At 41.9% G+C, this 18,676-nt stretch overlaps 1 protein-coding gene across 1 annotated transcript in view; it reads left to right on the top strand.

The window, feature by feature from the left end:
* Positions 1 to 5,011: 5,011 nt before the first annotated feature.
* YBX3 (Y-box binding protein 3) overlaps positions 5,012 to 18,676 on the top strand; it is a 33,227-nt gene continuing 19,562 nt past the window's right edge. Inside the window, exons 1-4 of the mRNA XM_043968652.1 lie at positions 5,012 to 5,464; positions 9,343 to 9,406; positions 10,409 to 10,442; positions 15,705 to 15,794. Coding sequence (XP_043824587.1) covers positions 5,242 to 5,464; positions 9,343 to 9,406; positions 10,409 to 10,442; positions 15,705 to 15,794 — 411 coding nt within the window. The 5' untranslated portion in view covers positions 5,012 to 5,241. The remainder of the gene's footprint in view (positions 5,465 to 9,342; positions 9,407 to 10,408; positions 10,443 to 15,704; positions 15,795 to 18,676) is intronic.

Below are 18,676 nucleotides of genomic sequence, written 5' to 3' on the forward strand. Positions count from 1 at the left end.
ATTAAGGTTAGGGATAGGGGCCAGGATCTGTGATTTCAGTGGTCTAGAGTGTTTTTGTTCATTCTGTATAGTAGTTATTTAACACTACAGCATGTAGACCCAGCTGCTCAGTGCTTTTTTTGGATGAAGATGAGTCCTTATGGGAGCCCTTCCAGCACAAATTCTGGGAAATCCCAGGGTGAACTGGCTCCATAATTGTGTTAGAATCTCTCAGAGGGTGGGAACCTTACCTGTTTACTTCTGAAACACTTGCCCAACAGCCCTAACTTGAAATCCATTTGCCCCTTTACCTTCTCACTCAATCTAAGTCAGTACAGGTTTATGAACAGGATACTCTTTTTAAAGGAAAGGCTTTGGCTTGTAAGTGAATTTGGTTTTCCATAGCACCAGTCAAACACGTCTTATGTAGAATACATGCTTGTCAGTGGTAAATAACAATAATAACCTCTTTGGACCAGAAGGTCTGTGAATATTGGCCAGTCTCCTATAGCCTGACTAGTTAATCAAACTTACAATGAGAATAGTATTTATTAAATTCCTACAGGAAGATAATGTTATTGTAGTATTCATCTGCCTCCCATAGTTGTTATAAGGATCAAATGAGATAATATTTGAAAAGCTCTGTGAAAACCTTAAAGAACTACATAAATACTAACTGTTGTATTCTCTGTCGGTGTTGTTCAGTAATCTCAGCCATGTCCAACTCTTCATGGCCTCATTTGGGGTTTCTTGGCAAGGATGCTGGCATGGGTTGCCATTTCCTTCTCCAGCTCATTTTACAGATGAGGAAACAGAAGCAAACAGGGTTAAGTGACTTGTCCAGAGTCACACAGCTAGGAAGTGTCTGAGGCAGGATTTAAACTCAGGGAGATGAATCATCCTGATTCTAAGCCTAGTGCTCTATCTACTGTGCCATTGTATGCTCTAGACAGAAGCTAAGCAAAAAGAAGACTGCAGAGTTTATGATCTATTTTGATATCTATAATAAATGTGGATAGACAACATAGGCATGATCAAAAGTATTATATGTAGAGAGGTCATTTTACATTTTCGTGTGTTTCTGATTTGTTTCCTGTGAATTTCTTGTATTTTTGGTTATCTTAGAATAGATAGAAGTCAGGAAAGAGTAGGACAAAAGATAGGATAGTTCTAGTATATTCAAAATCAATGGACTCATGATGATGGCAAGATATTAGCATATCTGGTACCATTGCACTCACTCCCTAAACCACTTTCTATTCATTTTTTATGTATATGTATATACTTATATATCTACTTGATGTCCTTTCCTCCTCAATGTAAATTCCTAAAGGGTAGAGACTGTTTCAGTTCACTCACGTTTTTATCTCTAGAGTTTAGCTCATTGCCTGACTCATAGTAAGCCTTTAATAAAAGCCGGTTCATTGATTGGGGAAAATGTATCATTTCAAAGGACCCAAGTTCTTTAATCAGAATAGTTAACATTTTTTCCTGGTAAAGTGGAACAACACATTTGAAGATAAAGACTGATAGACCTTCTGTTCCTCTCCCTGTTCTTATCTTTTAGGGTTAGTAAATTCTGCTGTTTACTGTAAGCAGTTTCTTCTACCACCAAATAGTTTTGTCTCTAATGTCATTTTGGAAGGGAGATGTGAATTAGTTTTGTTCTGGGTAAATGAATCAAAGAAACTAGAGAAGGCATCAAAATTCCTAGTTAGTTCCCAAAATCAATTCCAGAAAGTAGATAGTTTCTTGAACCTGTATTTGCCTGGATTCACATGAGGGTTAGCTTAGAAAGTATCTTCATTCACCATTTCTAATGCATTTTGTTTTGTAACTCAACTACTATCATGTAATATGTATTATCACTATGTGGGTGCCTTAACCCCCTCCTAAACTATAATCTTTCTGAAGGCAGAGACTAGTTTTTGCCTGAACTTTATCTCTCCCAAGACAGTACAGTTGTTTTTACACTACAGGTTCTTAATAAGACTTTGTGGCATTGCATTCCATCAAGTATAAATTCTTTAGCCTTACTCTATCAATCCAACTTTATTTCTCAAGACTGTTCAGCATGTTTCTCTCTCCTTCCCCTCCCCCAGGCAAGTCTCTTCCCTGTCCCACAAACAAGTCATGCTCACTCCTCCCTCTGTGCCTTAGATCATGTTACATTCCCTCCCTCTTTTTCATACTACTCAACCTACAACTCACATTTATATAACACTTTAAAAAGCACTCTTCCCTATGAGTCGGCCACACAGGTAGTGTATTTATTTTCCCCATTTTACAGATAAGTAAACTGAGGTTCAGGAAGATAAAGTGATTTCCTCCTGGTTATATGTTTAATAGGTGCCAGAGGTGGGGATATTATCCAAATCTTCTGACTCAATACTTTCCTCTCACTCCTAAACAAATTTTACTCTTTCTTCAGGGCCTTTCCAAGTGTGGCCTCCTCTGACTTCAGGTCCTCACAGTTCTGTTTCTTTTCTGAATACTTGTAACACTTGTGTTGCAATTTACCATTTAATTATATACCATTAAGATAGGGATGATCCCATTGGAGCATGTGCTTTGGAAGGGAAGGCACAGGGGTGGCAATCCTTTGCTAATGGACCCCATAAAACCAAAACCAAAAGTTTCTGGTAACCCTTTCTAGAAAACAAAAACAAAAACAAAACAAAACAAAAAGCCCAGAACTGGGATAATAGGCCACATGCCCAGGAAAGGTAGCTCAGTATGTAGACTTCAAAAGGAAAAGTCTTTATGTCATCTGTCAACCCTGTGCAGCTCTCTCACACTTCCAGGAAAGGGGTGGGAAAAGAGGGAGGAGGATTGCACAGTGGTGGCTGCTCACACTCGGCAGTGAGAACATGTTTTCCCTAATAGATGAACTTGAGCCTAGACCTCCAGTACTTAGATGACCCTTCTCCTTTGTTTTCATTGCCCTGAGCACACGTGACTGAAAAGTGATTCAGACATAGGGTTTTTTCCCCCTTGGCAGCAACTTTCTGAGTTTAAGAAGGCAATAGGAGCTGGGGGCTGTTTGCCCCAGATGCTTTCTGCAGCTACTCCAATACTTCTTGGAGAAGATGATCACTACCAGGAAGGTAAGCCCAAGCCTTGCCGTAGCCCACCAGAAGCTATCAACCTAGAATGAGCTCTTCAGACAATGCAGATCCAAGGAGAAAGTGAAATGCCTGCTCAGCAGGCTAGAATACCAAGTGTTTCATGTTTCAGTGTTTTTAAGTATCATCCTGCCAGGATGGTGTAAAAGGAGTTATGAGTTATTGTTTCATGCTTTGTTAATGCACACTTTTGTATCTTCAGTGTGTTAAGCTATTTTTTTTGTGGAGGAAATAAATAGCTGTTTTATACCTGGTCTACTTTGTATCCTTATAGTCCATTTTGAGCAAACCATAGATAGGCATCAAGAATTTTAAGATTTCAGAGACTTTCCTGGGGGATCCAGAGTGAGAGTTGTAATGTTCTGGGTTTGGAGGAGAGCTTGTTTCACTGACCCAACTCTTTGTGAAGCCAGAGCCAGTGTTCCTGAGTGAGTCTTTCATACTCTCAGAAATATTGTTGCTCCATACACGACAATCTTGTAAGACCTAGTCCATTGGTTGTATTTTATGCCCACGACTTATCAAGTGCTTTGATAGATGAAGAGTAGAATCCGAGCATTTAAAACCAAACCCCAAGGAGTTAGATCTAGCAAAGAGAATACAGTGGTCTACTATACAGCAATGGTACCTGCCTGGTGTGTGTGTGTTGGGGGAGGGGGGAAAAGTGGGGTCTGATTGTATCCTGGTGGGTTTGAAATGTCTACTTATCCTTATGTCATGGGGGATATTGTATACACAGGTAACCCACTCATAGGGGGATAGTGAATATATAGGTAACCCATTTAGGATCAAGCTGAAAGGGACCTTAGAAGTCCTCTAGTCCAGGGTTTCTTAAACTTTTTCATTAGAGACCCCTTTTTGCCCTGAGAAATTTTTACCTGACCACGAGTATGTAGGTTTATATGCCCCGCGTTTATATAAAATAGGCATACATAACCGTTTACTGTTGCCAAATTTTTCACAACCCCTCACATTCAGTTACAAGACTCCATATGGAGTCAAAGACCCACAGTTAAAGAAGCTTTGCTCTAGTCTATTTTACGGATGAATTAAAGTGACTTGTCCAAGGCCACGAAGGTGGCATGTCAGAGGCAGGATCTGAAAAGAAATCCTTTCATTCCAGTCAGTGCTGTTTCCTTGAGAGTGACTGATGTCTAAATTTCTAATAAGAACCTATGAAACCGGATCGTTTGAGGATCTGTCAGAAAACACCTTAACCGAGTCGGTCCGTGTGGGCCAAGGGAGCTGGGGTCCTTAAGAAGGCCAGTCTTCTGCCTCCTCACTTCCAGTAATGGAGGAGTGGAGGACAAGAACACTGGCACTCAGTCATGAAGCAATCTTGGACAAATCCTCATCCTCTCTAGAACTCAAGGTTTTTCATCCTAAAATCTTGGGGTTTAGACTAGATGAGTTCTGAGGTCCCCCCTCCAACTCCTCCCTCCAGTTTTAGGGACTTCGGGTCCCTTCCTCCAGCTCTAGGGTCTTGGGGTTCCCCCTTCAGCTCTAGGATCTTGGAGTTCCCCCTACAACTCTAGATTTCAGGACCCCCCTCCAGCGCTTCGGACTTTCCATCACCCACTCCAGCTCTTCGAACTTCCCCGTCCCCGAGGGGAGGCCGCTCCAATAGAGAAGACGTGAAGTCCTCGGGGTTGGACCTTGACCAAGACAGAACTCCAAGCAGGAGTCCCATCCCGGAGGGAGGTGGTTCTTCCCAAAGGGCCCTCAGCGGCCCCTTTAAATGCTAATGAGGCCTCACCAGGACTGGCAGCTAAAGAGCCCGAGCTTCTCTTCCCTCCTCCCACCGCTGCCCCATCCCATCCCGCCCCGCCCGGTCCGGTCCGCCCCGCCTCTTCCCCCTCTTCCCCCCCCTTCCACCCCCTCCCGGGCACCTAGAAAAACTTGAGCGGGCCATTTTCCGGGCAGTAAGATCGAGTGCGCGCGCCGCCCCGACAGCTTGAGCCGCCGCTGGAAACATCCTCGCGTCCACCCCCGACGCGATCCCGGCCCCCTCCCCGAGCCCCGGGCCGCCTCCACCGGCGTCTCCAGCAGCAGCCGCGGCCGCGCCGGCCACACCACCACCACCACCAACCGCCGACCAACCGCCGCGGGTGGCCGAGGAAGAGCGACAGACAGCGGCATGAGCGAGGCGGGCGAGACCACCCCACAGCCCCAGGCGGCGGCGGCCCCGGCGTCCCCGGCGGCGGCCGCAGACCCCGTACCCAAGAGCCCAGCTAGCAGCGGCGCCCCTCCGGCTGCCGCCGTCCAGGGGAGCAATCCCAGCGGCGACGCGGTGGCCACCCCGGCCCCCGCCCCGGCCGCCGCCTCCGCAACCACCGAAGACCCGGAAAAGAAAGTTCTCGGTGAGCGCCTCTCCCCTCCCACTCCCGGGGCGCGCGGGGCGCTGGGGTCGTGGCTGCCCCCGGGAGAGCGCGGCTCCACGTGGGGGGTCCAGAGGAGTCCAGACCGGCGAGCACGTGCTGGCTAGCCGGGCTCTGCGCGTGTGAGTGTACGCACGTGTGAGTGTGCGCGAGTGAGTGTGTGCGTGGTTGACAAGCGGCCGCCCCCATCCCCTTGAAGCTGGAGATTTTCCCCCGCCCCCATCCCCCATTCCTCAGGTGAGCACTCTGGGCGCCGTCCACGTGCTCATCTTCTCTTTCTGCCCTCCCCCCCAAAGTTGAAGTTCTTTTGGAATCCCGTCCGGCCCCCCACCTCGGTGGAGAGGGAGGAGAGTCGGGGAAAGCCTCACTGGGGGCGGGGGGGGGGGCGCTTAAGGAAGGTAAAAAGACTGGGAAGGGAATTCAAGTTCACCTTCCCTTGGGAAGACGGAGCGTGTTAGCACGGTAGGAAACAGGAGGATTCTGTTAAAGGGGAGGCCGGGAAAGGGGGGCAGCTTTCCCTTGCAAGGTGCATGTGTCCAGTTGTGGATGCCCCTGTCCTCGCGGAATAGACGCCATTTCTTCCCGTCTGAGCCACGCATCTTAACGACAAAGGGGGTGTTGCTTTCCTCTTGGTGAATCCTTCCTAACTCGCTGACACAAGCCTTTCCCTCGCTGGTTCTTACTCCTCCTCCCCCCCCCCCCCATGAGAATCCTATACTCCTCATCCTGTTGGGTTGGGCTTTCTGTTCCCCTCCCCCCTTTGTGCCCCTCGACTGTGGGACCCGCATATGCTTACAACTGCTGTAACATAAAATCCTGTTAATGTGGATTGTAATCCGCTTTATCCTGGAAAGGTTGGCAGGAAAATGGGGGAAATCTGTCGGTTGGAGAGGGATAGAAACCCTTTAAAGGTTTGGCCACATGGTGCGTGCTACTCCCTCCCCCCTCCTGTTACACCCAGTTGACGGTGTTTAGGGAAGGCCAGAAGCAGGCTGTGATCAGGTGTGTGCTTGCGTGTGGGTGGTGAATATGACTAAAGGGTGTGTATGTGCTGTCATTCACTCTTTTAAACTCAAAAGTTAGTATGTGGGTGTCAGATGCCTATGCTGAGAAAAACATATGCCACTCCCCTGATAACTTACTTTTCTGATCTGGCTTCCAGAGCCTTTAACTCTAGGGGTGGGAGGGGGTGGTGGTGGTGAAAACTTTACTCAAGACTAATGAGACTTTCCGTACCGGGATCGGAGCATTCACTACGTCCAGTGAACATCCTTTGAGTTTAAGAAATAAACTTGATTTTTAAAAAAAGAAAGAAAGAAAGAAATGAGCTTGATTAAAAAGTTGTGTACATTCTTTTGCATATGCAAAAATAAATGCCTTGAATGTAATGAAAATGGATGGTATTTGATGTGCTTAAAATATGCCTCATTGAGAGATGACTGCAAGGAAGAAGTACCCCTGGACAGTAAGTCCTAGGAATTTCTACCTTATCCTCCATAAGCATCTTGTACTCTGCCTCTTAGCTTGGGTAAACAAAACGGGGGGTGGTGTGGCGGTGGGGGTGGTGTGAGTGAAATCATCAAGGTGGAAATCCTGCTCCCACCCACACACTTGGGGGTGGGAGCATGTGAAGATGATCATTCCCGAATGGTATGGGGAAGGTGTGTATGTGTATTGGGCTGGGAGAACCTATATAGGTTTAGGTTGGTGGGGGGGGGGGGAGTTAAACCTACAATTTTTTTCTGTTAAGGACCTTCCCTCCCCTATTCCCCCCCCCCCCAATCTATTGGTTGGATCTATTCTGCAGAACAGTATAGTGATAGGGCTAAGATGGATGTTACCTTAGTTCCATGCTGTTATACCTCTTCACTTAGTAGAGGGATAAAATAAACCCATAACTCCAAAACATAAATAAATGCATTTAAAAAGAGTGTTCATGGATTCTTTAGTTTCTAATCTTTCCTTAAGTAATCACCACCTTTGCAAAGGAGAAAGTGGTATATGAGACACTAGAGGAAGTATGTTCAATATTGTCATCTTAGTTGGTCCTCAGCCTTCATGTTGAAAATCCAAATGCTGAGATGATTGTAGGTTAAATTAAGGACTGATTCACTATATTTTGGTTTGAAAACAGTTTAGATGGATGAATTCAGACCAGTGGCATCTTTCCTTTATGTCTTCAAACTCACTTTTAACTCCTTTATAGACTGTTTATGCTTCCTTTCCCCCAGTCAGTGGGATTTCTATATAGTTTATGCATTTGTGTTCATCATGGAAAGATAACACAGGTCTTTGTCAGTTATATGCTGCACACCAAGACTGGTGTGCTTCTATCTTCTGATTCTTTTATTTGACACCTCACTTAAATGAAATTTCCAGAATCCTCAGTTGCTGAAATCACTTGCCTGGTACTTGTTTATATTGAGGACTATAGAATAAATTTGTCATGTATGAATTGGAACCTCTTTTGCCAGCAGAAAAACTGGAAAAATGAAATTCTTACCTGAACTATCTTTTAGTTTAGGTCAGAAGCATGAAGATGTCTGTCTGAGAATGGAGGCAAAATTATTCCTTTGGTCTTCATTTAAATCCTCCTCCATTCTGCGTTAATTGGAACAGGGGGCAAATTTAATGTCCCTCTGCATTTACTAGTGTTGCTGATTCTTCCTCAGACAACCAAGGATACAACTGTAAAAACACATCAACATGATTGTGTTACCCAGTTGAAGCTCAGAGTAAAATAACAACCTGATGCAAATTTTAAGAAAATTAGTGATTTAGTACTAGAGTCCTGAATTTACAAGCTAATACTTAGCAACTGTAAACTTTTCAGTGAGGAAGTATGTAGATTAGTTATCTACATGTCGACAATAAAGCTTTGCTCTGCTGTGATGCCCTCAAACATAATTCTCAGTGATTCAGATATTCCACAGACAGGTGGTAGTTTTACCTTATGTTGACACTGCTTGGGTAAACTTGTGTCTGTGCTTCTGAAAAATATTTCTTTCTGGTGCATCCTCTGAATTTTAGAAGTTTTATAAAAATATGAGTTTACCCGAGAGGCAGATTTTTGGTGGAATGCAGAGTTGGTTTTAAAAATCTTACAAAGGCCCTGTACCGAAGAGGAGTGAATAAATCAAAAGTGGAATAAAGTGACTGGAGGAGAGATTATTTTACTGTAGTAAGTAGCTACCTAAAGCTTGGTAAATAGTCCTGTAGCAGAGAAGTCAGGGTAGAGTAGGAGATAGGCAGCAAATTTGAAGGAGTTCAGGGCTACAGGAGGGAATATAAACTTAGTTCATTTAGAAAAAGCCTGTTCTATCATGTTTTGTGGTTTGAGGACCAGGATCTTGTTAGGGCAGCCTCGGTGTTCTGTTCTTTGCTCAGTGGCTCGTGTTTAGTCTCCTATTTGGACAGCCCCCTCTTTTGCTGTGCTTGGGTTCTGTCACGAAAATGGGTGTGCTATAAGGCATTAATTATATCTCAAAATGAGAAAAGGTAGATTTTGTTCATCTATGTCTTTTATCTGAGTGTATTCTTGTACTTTAAAATCTTCAGATGCTGAACATAATTAAAGAACACTGGTAATTTTTAGTCATTACAATAATCTAGAATATTCTAGTTAGTCTTGAAAAATTTAGAAATCTAATTCTGTTGAGTACTTCTATTTTGTATCAAGAGCAGGGCCTACCTGTTCTCATTCTCTTTGCTCATTTTCTTCTGTCTTTTGTATTTAAACTGGTAGTGTTTTGTCCTGTGGGTTTTTTGGGTTTTGAATAATGCTTAGACTTCCATTAATGGGAATCCTTATCTGTTTGTAGGCTATCAACTAACTTAATATCTCCTTAATCTTACTTTAGCCACCAAAGTCCTTGGCACTGTCAAATGGTTCAACGTCAGAAATGGATATGGTTTTATCAATCGGTATGTATTTTAATTTTACTGTGGCTTCTGTGGTGCTGCAAGTGGTTTTATCAGCAACTGACTCGTTAATTAGTGACTGTTAAGGTTTTTGAGTATGATAAAAAATGACTACTGGTCAGTAAGTGTTTTAAATTATTGTTTCCTAAAAGAATAAAGAAAAAATTTAATTCTTAAAGTAGTCTCTGTAAGGAAAACTGCTTTAAAAGATAAGGTGGGAGGAAATTTTGAGCTGGAAAGAAATATAGAGATTACCAAGTTCAACTCCCTCACTTTATATATGAGGAAATGGAGAGAGGCCCAGAGAACTTAAATGACTTAATATTGTAAAACTTGTAAAGGCAGAGTTAGAATTAAAACTCGGGTGGTAGATTCAGTATAATATTTTGCCAAACTAAGTTGTCTTTGGCCCTCATAGGAATGGAAGGGGATTTGGCGCTATTTGGAGTAGCACTGAGAATATAATATTATTTTTGACATTTTCCCTGTGGTTTCCCACCCCCCTTCTCATTTGGGGGGACTGTTTTGAATATCAGTGTAAGGAGAGCCTAGCTCACAGCTGTGCCCTGTCCTTTTGACAGTCTCTGCCTTTGCTGTGAGAACAAACTGGGGCTCTGGTTACATACCACGTGGGTAGAAAGTGAAGGGAGAAGAGGTGGTTGTGTGTGTTAAGTGTTTTAAAGTTGGATCTCCTTCCATTGATTGTGTGATGAAGCAAAAAAGGTGTCAGGATTGACATTTGGGGCAGTCTTGATATTAAAGAAATATTAGCATGAGGAATATTGAGTCTTTTGATTTGTAAGGGTAGAGTGATTCCTAGGGGGCTTAGAAAAGATCCTTGTATGTTCTTTTACTTTAGAAGCAGGTGCTGGGTTATTTTCTTAGTTATTCTCTGGGGAAGGATTCTTGTTCTTTATGAAGACGATCTTTAAAAAAAAAAAAGGACTCCATACTTAGTAGTTGCTTTTTAATTGTGAGATTCTTTTTTCTTTTTTCCCCCCACAGGAATGACACCAAAGAAGATGTATTTGTACATCAGGTAAGAGGGTTGGATGATAAACCTGTGTATTTCCTAACTCATAATATTATACAACTTTACAGCTAAATAATATAAATCTAAGAACTCATTAGGGTACTCAATATGAACAGATTTTATTATAAATTGTGGAGGAATGGATGAATAAATAAATGCCCCATTTTGCTTTTTAAAGTGCCTTATTCTCACCCATGTTTCTTAGACAGGCCTTTTGAAGTTTTTGTCATTGGTGTAATCATTTTTTATCTTTTGCCCCATGTTACTGTTAGCAAACATCCTACTTCAGTTCAGCAAACATTTAAGTGCCTTCCCTGTGCATATTAGGCACCCTCCTTGGCACTGGGGAATGTAAAGACAAAAATAGAAACAATCCCTGCCTCGAATGAAGGAGCCTTATAGTTTATGAAGGCACAGGTTTTTAACCTCTGGGACCATGGATAGATTTCAGGGGAATCCATAAATTTAGATGGGTAAACATTCATCTTTATTTACAAATGTTTAAAATTTAGCATTTCTTTCCATTATGAGCAAGCTACAAACCTGCTAAGATGTTCATAGGATAGGCTTTACCAGACTGCCAAAGTGGGGAGTCCACAAAAAGGTGAAGAACGCCCCTGTGCTGGGTGAACACCTGCACACAAATCCCTGCCATTAAGAAGCTTACAGTCTACTAGAAGGAATATACCCAGATACATAAAATATAGGCACAGTCGAGGGAGAGCACAAATAGTGGGATCCAGGAACTGAGGAGAGAATTGAATGATTCAGAGGATTCAGAGAGGCAGAGACTGAGAGTGGCTTGTGAAAATGGAGAGGGGTAGGAAGGAGATGAAGTGTGGGGTTTGGAGAATGGCTGGTAGTTTGGTTTGTCTAGAACACAGACGTGAAGTAAGACTGCAAAAGTAGGTGGGAGCCTACTTAGTCTGATAGGTCAGGCTTAGGATTTGTATCTTATCCTGTAAAGGCAGTGGTGGGGGGCAGGGGGAGTTAATGGAATCATTAACTACTTTGCTTCAGAATGCTAATGCTTCTCAGCCAGCTCTTCAAGTATGAAAATACCCTTCCTCATGGCCCATACCTTGTGTTTCCTCATATTCTCTTAGCCAGCTAATTGACTTTATCTATAGCAAGAGGTGAATATGGTGAAGGGACCTGTGGTTCACAGTGCACTGTTCAGCCCTGTGAAGAAAGCTAAGTAGGAGTAGTATGGTATTCTGGTAACACAATTCTAATAAGTTGTGTGACAGGAGCATATCCCACGAGCTGCATTTGAAAATAATTCTGAATCCTTTGGTGGCTAAGACTGGAGGAGTAGGAATGGGCACAAAACATGGCTGCCAGTGATTCCCATCTCATACATTATAAACCGTAGCACATTAGTTGGGTCTTCAGGGCTTGGCTGTATTCAGGATTGCAGAGAGAGGCTCATCTTTACTTATTAGATAGGGTTGTGTTTTTAAAAACATTATGCGAATTGATGTACGTCTGAAATGACTGTGTTCCACAGCCTTTTTTCTTAGTCTACGATAACTAGGAAGAGGTCTACATGACTTGTATGCTCCTCTGGAATCAGGACCCTGAGCAAGTCACTTGACCTCTCAATGCCTGAAGCAACTTTAGCAGGTCTGCTTTGGGTTTGGACAAAAAAATTGGGAAATCAAAGTAATTGATTCACTCTAGAATGTTAGCCCCTCATCACTGTTGAACTGGTAATCTTGGTGAAAAGGAACATCTGGTCTGCTCTACTTGGAACCTCCTATTACCTGCACTCGGGTTGCTCAGCAGAACAGTACAAAATCCTGTCTGTTTTTTGTTCCCTGAGTTTATGCTGCATAACCTGAGCTAGGCCTTTACTGTTGCTTGATAATTCAGGGCTGTAACAATCATGGAGCTAATGAGACACTTGCCGAGTTTAGCAAAGATCAGGGGTGTAGAAAAATCACAAAATATATCTATCTCAAGTATGTGCTTCCCCTGTTATGAAGGGGGGAGTTAATTTTCTATTCTTGCCTGAGGCACAAATTTAGCTAGTTGTGGTTCGTGAAGCAATCAGATGCTAGCTCCTTCAGTTCCACTGTAAATCTGTAATATAATCCTTTCAATTTTTTTCCCTCTTGTCTAGATAGGGCCACTAATCCATCTACCCACCTTGTCCTCTTTTGTCTTCAGTTCCTTTTTACTATCTCCTTCCCTTCTGTTTTTAAGTCCCATTCCCACCCTCCCACCCTCCTCTGCTACCTCATTTATTTACCATCTCATTTCTTCTCACCCATCATGGCCAAACTTTGGGTTAGGAAAAAGTAGTGTACATGTGATGTTCCTCATCATATCCCTGCAAATCTGGCTCCTTTACTCATCTATAACCTCTTTGACCTCTGTAGCAGTTGTCATTGCCTCTTCCCTCTTGAATATTTGGCTTTTTCTTGCGCTTTGAGGCATGCATGCATACACACACACACACACACACACACACACACACACACACACACACACACACACACACTCTTTCCTGGTTGTTTACTTCCTACCTCTTTAAAAAAAAAAAGCTCATTTTTGTCTGCTTGTCTTTCTCCCATCCCAGTAAGGTGGGTAGTCCTTAAGATTCTCATTTCTGTACCCTCTCCCTGAGCAAATCTCACTTACTCCCATGACTTCGTGTCCGAAATCTATATATAGCTCTGACCTCAACCAGACTTCATAGAATCATAGATCTAAGTTGGAGGGCTCTCTAGTCTACCTTTCTCCCATTTTACAAAGGAGCCTTCCTTCTATTACCTGTATACAAAACTGGCCATAGGACATTGTCACTGGAAAGTCCCACTTCAGGTTAAATGTGTCAAAATGAAGTGAATTTAACTTGTACCCCCAAATATGCTTTTCATTTTGATACAACTTTTTGTCTGGAGTATGACCCAAGACTCCTTTCTTGGTAACTTTGGTGGTATCTTGGACTTGACTGTATCTCTTTCCTCATGTAGCCAATCAGGTAATCCAGTATTATGGTCCCTACCTCTTCGGTTCATCCCCTTCTCCTTCTATTGCTATTACCCTAATAGAGCCCTTCATTGTCCCCTTTCTGTACTAATGTAGTAGCATTTGACCTTTATCTCCCAATACCAATTAATATAGCCATGCTTAAACACAAACTAGGTCATATCATTGGTACTCAAAACTTGAAAATAATTCCTTATTGAATAAGTAAAATTTAAATTTCTTAGAGTGCCTATCATACCCTGCCTTTACTTTCTAATCTTATCTTCCCTCTGCAGCCCAGCCAAATTGGGTTACTTGCCATTCCCTTTACATACTTTCCCTTCTCTTCCTTTTTTTGCTTCTTCCCATCCCTGTCATATCTTCTGTTTGTTGAAAACCCTTAAAGGCATTATGGTAGAGTGGAAAGAGTCTGGGGACCTGCTTTCAAAGCCTACATCTTACTTAGACTATCTGTGTGACCTTGGGGCAAATCAATCTAACTTCCCTAGAAGTCGGTTTCCTATTTAGAATTAAAATGAAGAAGCTGGCCAAATTGGCCTCTAAAGACCCTTCTAGTTCTAGGTCTCTGATCTGGCATTTATGGATCACTTGAAAGTGATCAAAGCACTTTACATACAGTATTTCATTGGTCTGGATGTAATGTTTCTTTTTGTAGCCATTTCCATTTTACCCAGAAACCTTTTATTGGATTGGTTTAGTGTGGCTTCCACCTACCCCCCAAGACCTACAGCCTGTAGGAGCTCAGTATCCTAAGTAAGTAAAACTCTCTCTGGAATGGCCTCTGCTTCAATAAGGAATTTCTAAGTTCTCTGCTTAGTGTCCAGTCTTGATTAGCCTATAAAAATGATCTGATTACAACCCCTCCAAGGTTGTGATTCATCCAGATGTGCTGAGGCCTGCCCAGTTTAACAGGAAAAAGGAACTAGGAGGCAGGGAGGGGTTGTTATTAGAATAGTAGCTGCATGTGTATAATCACACATCCTGTCTTTAACTGCTTTCTCCCCCCCCCCCCCAGTGGGTGGTGTCTCTGCTCTGTTGACTAACTCCCTCCTCTTCTCCCTCCTACTCACAGAATAGGGGAGGGTCTGGATTACACATACTTAATCGCTTTAAAATAAGATTGGCCTAGTTGTATAGAAACTGGGCCTCTGTTACCGTACAAGTTATACAGTAGCTCTTCAAGGGAGAGTTAGAACATTAAGGGAAATTGTTTTCCTTTTTCTCTTTTCCCTTGCCACCTTAAGGGTGGGAGGATGGGAAGGGAGTGAGAATTTGTATAAAAATAATATTGAGACATTTTGACTTGATATCACTTAAGAGAACATTTAGGAATGGCAAGCTATGTGTTATGATTGAAGTCAGGAGACAGGAAAATGAAGATATTAACAAAATGATAATTAAATCGTGTAGCATTTTTGTCTTCTCAGTTTCCCAATATAACTTCTAAATGAATCCAAAGAGGGGTTGGATTTTTCTAGTATTAAAATTTTGTCTCAAAGAAACTTTATCACCCTCTATATATTTAAAAATTCTTCTGATTTACACTTTACAACTAGTTTTGAGTTGTAAGCTTGCTTTACCTAACTGTAGATAGGAGGAAACTTACCATTTGAGATTGTAGTTGTCCTCCCTACACCCCCATTATTCACTTTGACAAAGCACTATTAAAGGAGCCTTCCTTCTAGCTGAAGAAATCATTGGGTACAACTTAAGAAGGTTAAATGTGCAGAATGAAATTGTTTTAAGAAGGAACTTGGGGGCGGCTAGGTGGCGCAGTGGATAGAGCACCGGCCCTGGAGTCAGGAGTACCTGAGTTCAAAGCCGGCCTCAGACACTTAACACTCACTAGCTGTGTGACCCTGGGCAAGTCACTTAACCCCAATTGCCTCACTAAAAAAAAAAAAAGAAGGAACTTGAGGAATTTAAGCATGTTTCTCTATCGTAGTATGGATTACATTTTATTTTTAAATAGGAAAAATAAATTTGTCAGTCCTAGTTAATATGCTTACCAAGTTGAATTTTGGGACTAAGAAATAATGTGGCATTCACTTTAAAAACTTATTAGTTATATGTTAATGCTTGAAGTAAAGCACTGATTAGTCATCCTGGTTAAGGAATAGAAACTTTTAAAATGTCAATAATGACTGATGTTCTTCTAAAAAATGTGCCTTCTCAGATAAATCAGTTTGGAATCATGGGAGCAAAAAAAAAGCGGGGGGGGGGGGGGAACACTAGGTTCTATTGATAAATTTTCTGTGCTTTTCTTTATAGACAGCCATCAAGAAAAATAATCCACGGAAATATCTGCGTAGTGTGGGCGATGGAGAAATTGTAGAATTTGATGTGGTTGAAGGAGAGAAGGTAAGAACAAATTTATCATTTAAGTTTTCACTATGTGATTCCATATGGCCTAATGCAGGTCTTCATGCTGTTTTCTTGTCCACTTTGCAATATCTTCTTGGTGGGAGCAGGATGATTTTAATTTATCTGATCTTCAGGATCTGGCTTTAGAGAAATTCTAGGTGGGATAATGTTATAATAAATTGTCCTCTTGTGGAATACTCTCCAAAGCTAAGGTGTCAGGCACAACAATGGAACCTGGACTGTGCCTTTAGCCCAGTCTGGGTCTTTTGTGGAGTACCACTGGCTCTATTTTTACCCTGGCTGATCAGAAGCTTTGGATTAAGCACATTTGAAGATAAAGCAGAAGATAGAACATGCATCCACATTGAAGAGGAATCTGTCTCTTTTAACTTCTACCCTTTGGCCAATAATTGAATTGTTTCTTCGCTGTCCTTCTTCCCAACCCCCAGTATCTTTCCCATGTGAATGTGGAAGTGGCTATGCTTTTCATTCCAAGCTAATGTAACTTGAGAGTTGACCTGAAAAAAAAAAAGCGATGCAAAGATGGAATAAAATGTTGTAAGTAATGAACCTGCTATTACCATTCAGGTTTTGATTGTGAAATCAGTTAGATACAAAGGAAACAGGAATCTTCATAGTAATGAAAGGCTGGCTAAAGATTCCAGAGAACTGCCAGACTTCATGTTTTGATTTCTGGAGAGTCTATAGCAGGGGTTCTTAATCTTTTTTCTGACTTCTTAGGCAGTTGCTTGAAGCCTACAAAACCCCCCTCTCAGAGCAAGGTTTTTAAATGCATAAAATACATAGGGTTATATAAAATATATAGTATCATATAAATCTATTTTTATTGAATTAAAGTTATCAAAATATTGTGGGGGGGAGGAGAGAAGAATTTTATGAACCCCTGGAGTCTTTGCAATAAAATACCACATTTTAACTAAACTGAGTTTTTGCTACAAGTATGTCTCTCTTGTTGTTGCATTTTTCAGTCATTTTGGTCTATGAGTTAAAGTGACATCCTAGATCTCCATCATACTTTATGGTATTATTATTTGGTAGTTTTGCCCACTGATGAATATTTATTTTAAAAAATAGCTTTAATCAAGAATAAATACTTTCAAAAACATGCTACAACTGAAACTGAGCTAAGTGAGAGCTAGTGTGGGTGTGGAATAAGCTAAGTGATAGTTTTGCTCTATGCTTTGCCTTAGACCACACCTGGAGTAACTAGGAGAAAAAAATGACTTTGGAGGAAGTTGTAGCTGTTTTCAGTTACTTGAAGGGCTCTGAGGTGGGGCAAAACTAGCATTACTGTGGATAGGAGGTAAAGAGAGGCAAATTTAGTCTCTGTAGATTGGTCAGCAAGCACTTATGAAGCCCTTTCATACTAGATGGGGGATACCAGGGCAAAAGAGTCACCCTCCCCAAGGTCTATGCATTCTTTTGGAGAGATGATACGTACATTTAAAAGCATATATAAAGTAATTTTATGTGGGGAAACATTAGATTGTTGTTCAGTCATATCTGACTCTTCATGACCCCATTTGGGGTTTTCTTGGCAAAGATACTGGAACAGTTTGTCATTTCCTTCTCCAGCTCATTTTGCAGCTGAGGAAACAGAGGCAAACAGGGTTAAATGACTTGCCCTGGGTCATACAGCTAGTATGTGTCTGAGACTGGATTTGAATTCAGAAAGATGAATCTTCCTGACTCTAGGGCAGTGCTCTATCTATTTCACCACCTAGCTGTCCTGAATTAGATTAGATAAAGCATTTTTGGGCTTTCTAAGGATTCAGTACTGTGTTAAGTGTTGGAGATCCAAATTATCACCCCACCTCCCACCAAAAAAAAAAACAAAAAACAGTTGCTGACCTCAGGAAAGTTACATTCTAATAGGGACTATAATACTTGACAGGAACTTGAAAGGGAGGTGGGGTGGAATGGAATGGATAGGAATAAGGTAGGAAGAGTAGCTGTGTTGGAGGTGAGCTTCATGAATTGGAAAAAGCCTGTGTGGTATGTGGCACCTGAACTGACTTTTTAAGGATGCTAGGGATTTTGAGAGGCAGAGACGAAGGTGGGGATTAATTATAGGCATGAAACACAGCCTGTGCAAAGGGACAGAAACAGGATAAACTGTCATGTGTGAACAGACAATTTGGCTGTCTATTACTGTATGTGAAGGGAATGATGTCTAATAGTCAGGCTGTGAAAGGACCACTGCTAAGCAGAGGAGTTTGTATTTGATCCTAGAGGTAATAGGGAGCCATTGCAGTTTACTGAGCAGGGCACTGAATTGCTTTTGGAATGCCATCCACTTATGTGGAGGTTGTTTGGAGAGAGGAGATGCTAATTAGTAGTCCAGGTGTGAGGGCTTGATGTTTTGAAAGAGAGATGGTGGCTTTATAGAGAGAAGGGTTGATACAATAGTAAGAAAGAAAACTAGAGTTATCCAAAAGTGGAATGGGTTGTTTTGGAAGGTGAAGGTAGTAGCCTTTTTTTCACTAAAAGCCAAAAAGGAAAGATGAGGTATCTACTTGTCAGGGATGTCAGGTAGTGGTTTATAGCTTTTTCAAGTATGTGAAAAATGTCAAATTTTGTGGATACCCAGTGATAATACTACATACTCAATTGATTGTGAAATTTAGACAATGACAAAGCTGGACTAAATTCAGGGGGGAAAAAAAAGAAAGAAAAGCAATGCATTATTCTATCTGTAGAAAGTATGTTAATTTGAGTCATTTCTTAAGTTCCACTCATTGCATATAACTGATCACCAGGGGTCTCTGGCCCATATTTTGGGAACCGCTGTTGGAGAAGTTATTGAATGAGATAACTTGAGGTCTGTTCTACTCCCGAGAGTCTGTTTTGTTTGGTTA

The sequence above is a fragment of the Dromiciops gliroides genome, chromosome 5 (assembly GCF_019393635.1).
Source record: "Dromiciops gliroides isolate mDroGli1 chromosome 5, mDroGli1.pri, whole genome shotgun sequence".
Classification (NCBI taxonomy): domain Eukaryota; kingdom Metazoa; phylum Chordata; class Mammalia; order Microbiotheria; family Microbiotheriidae; genus Dromiciops; species Dromiciops gliroides.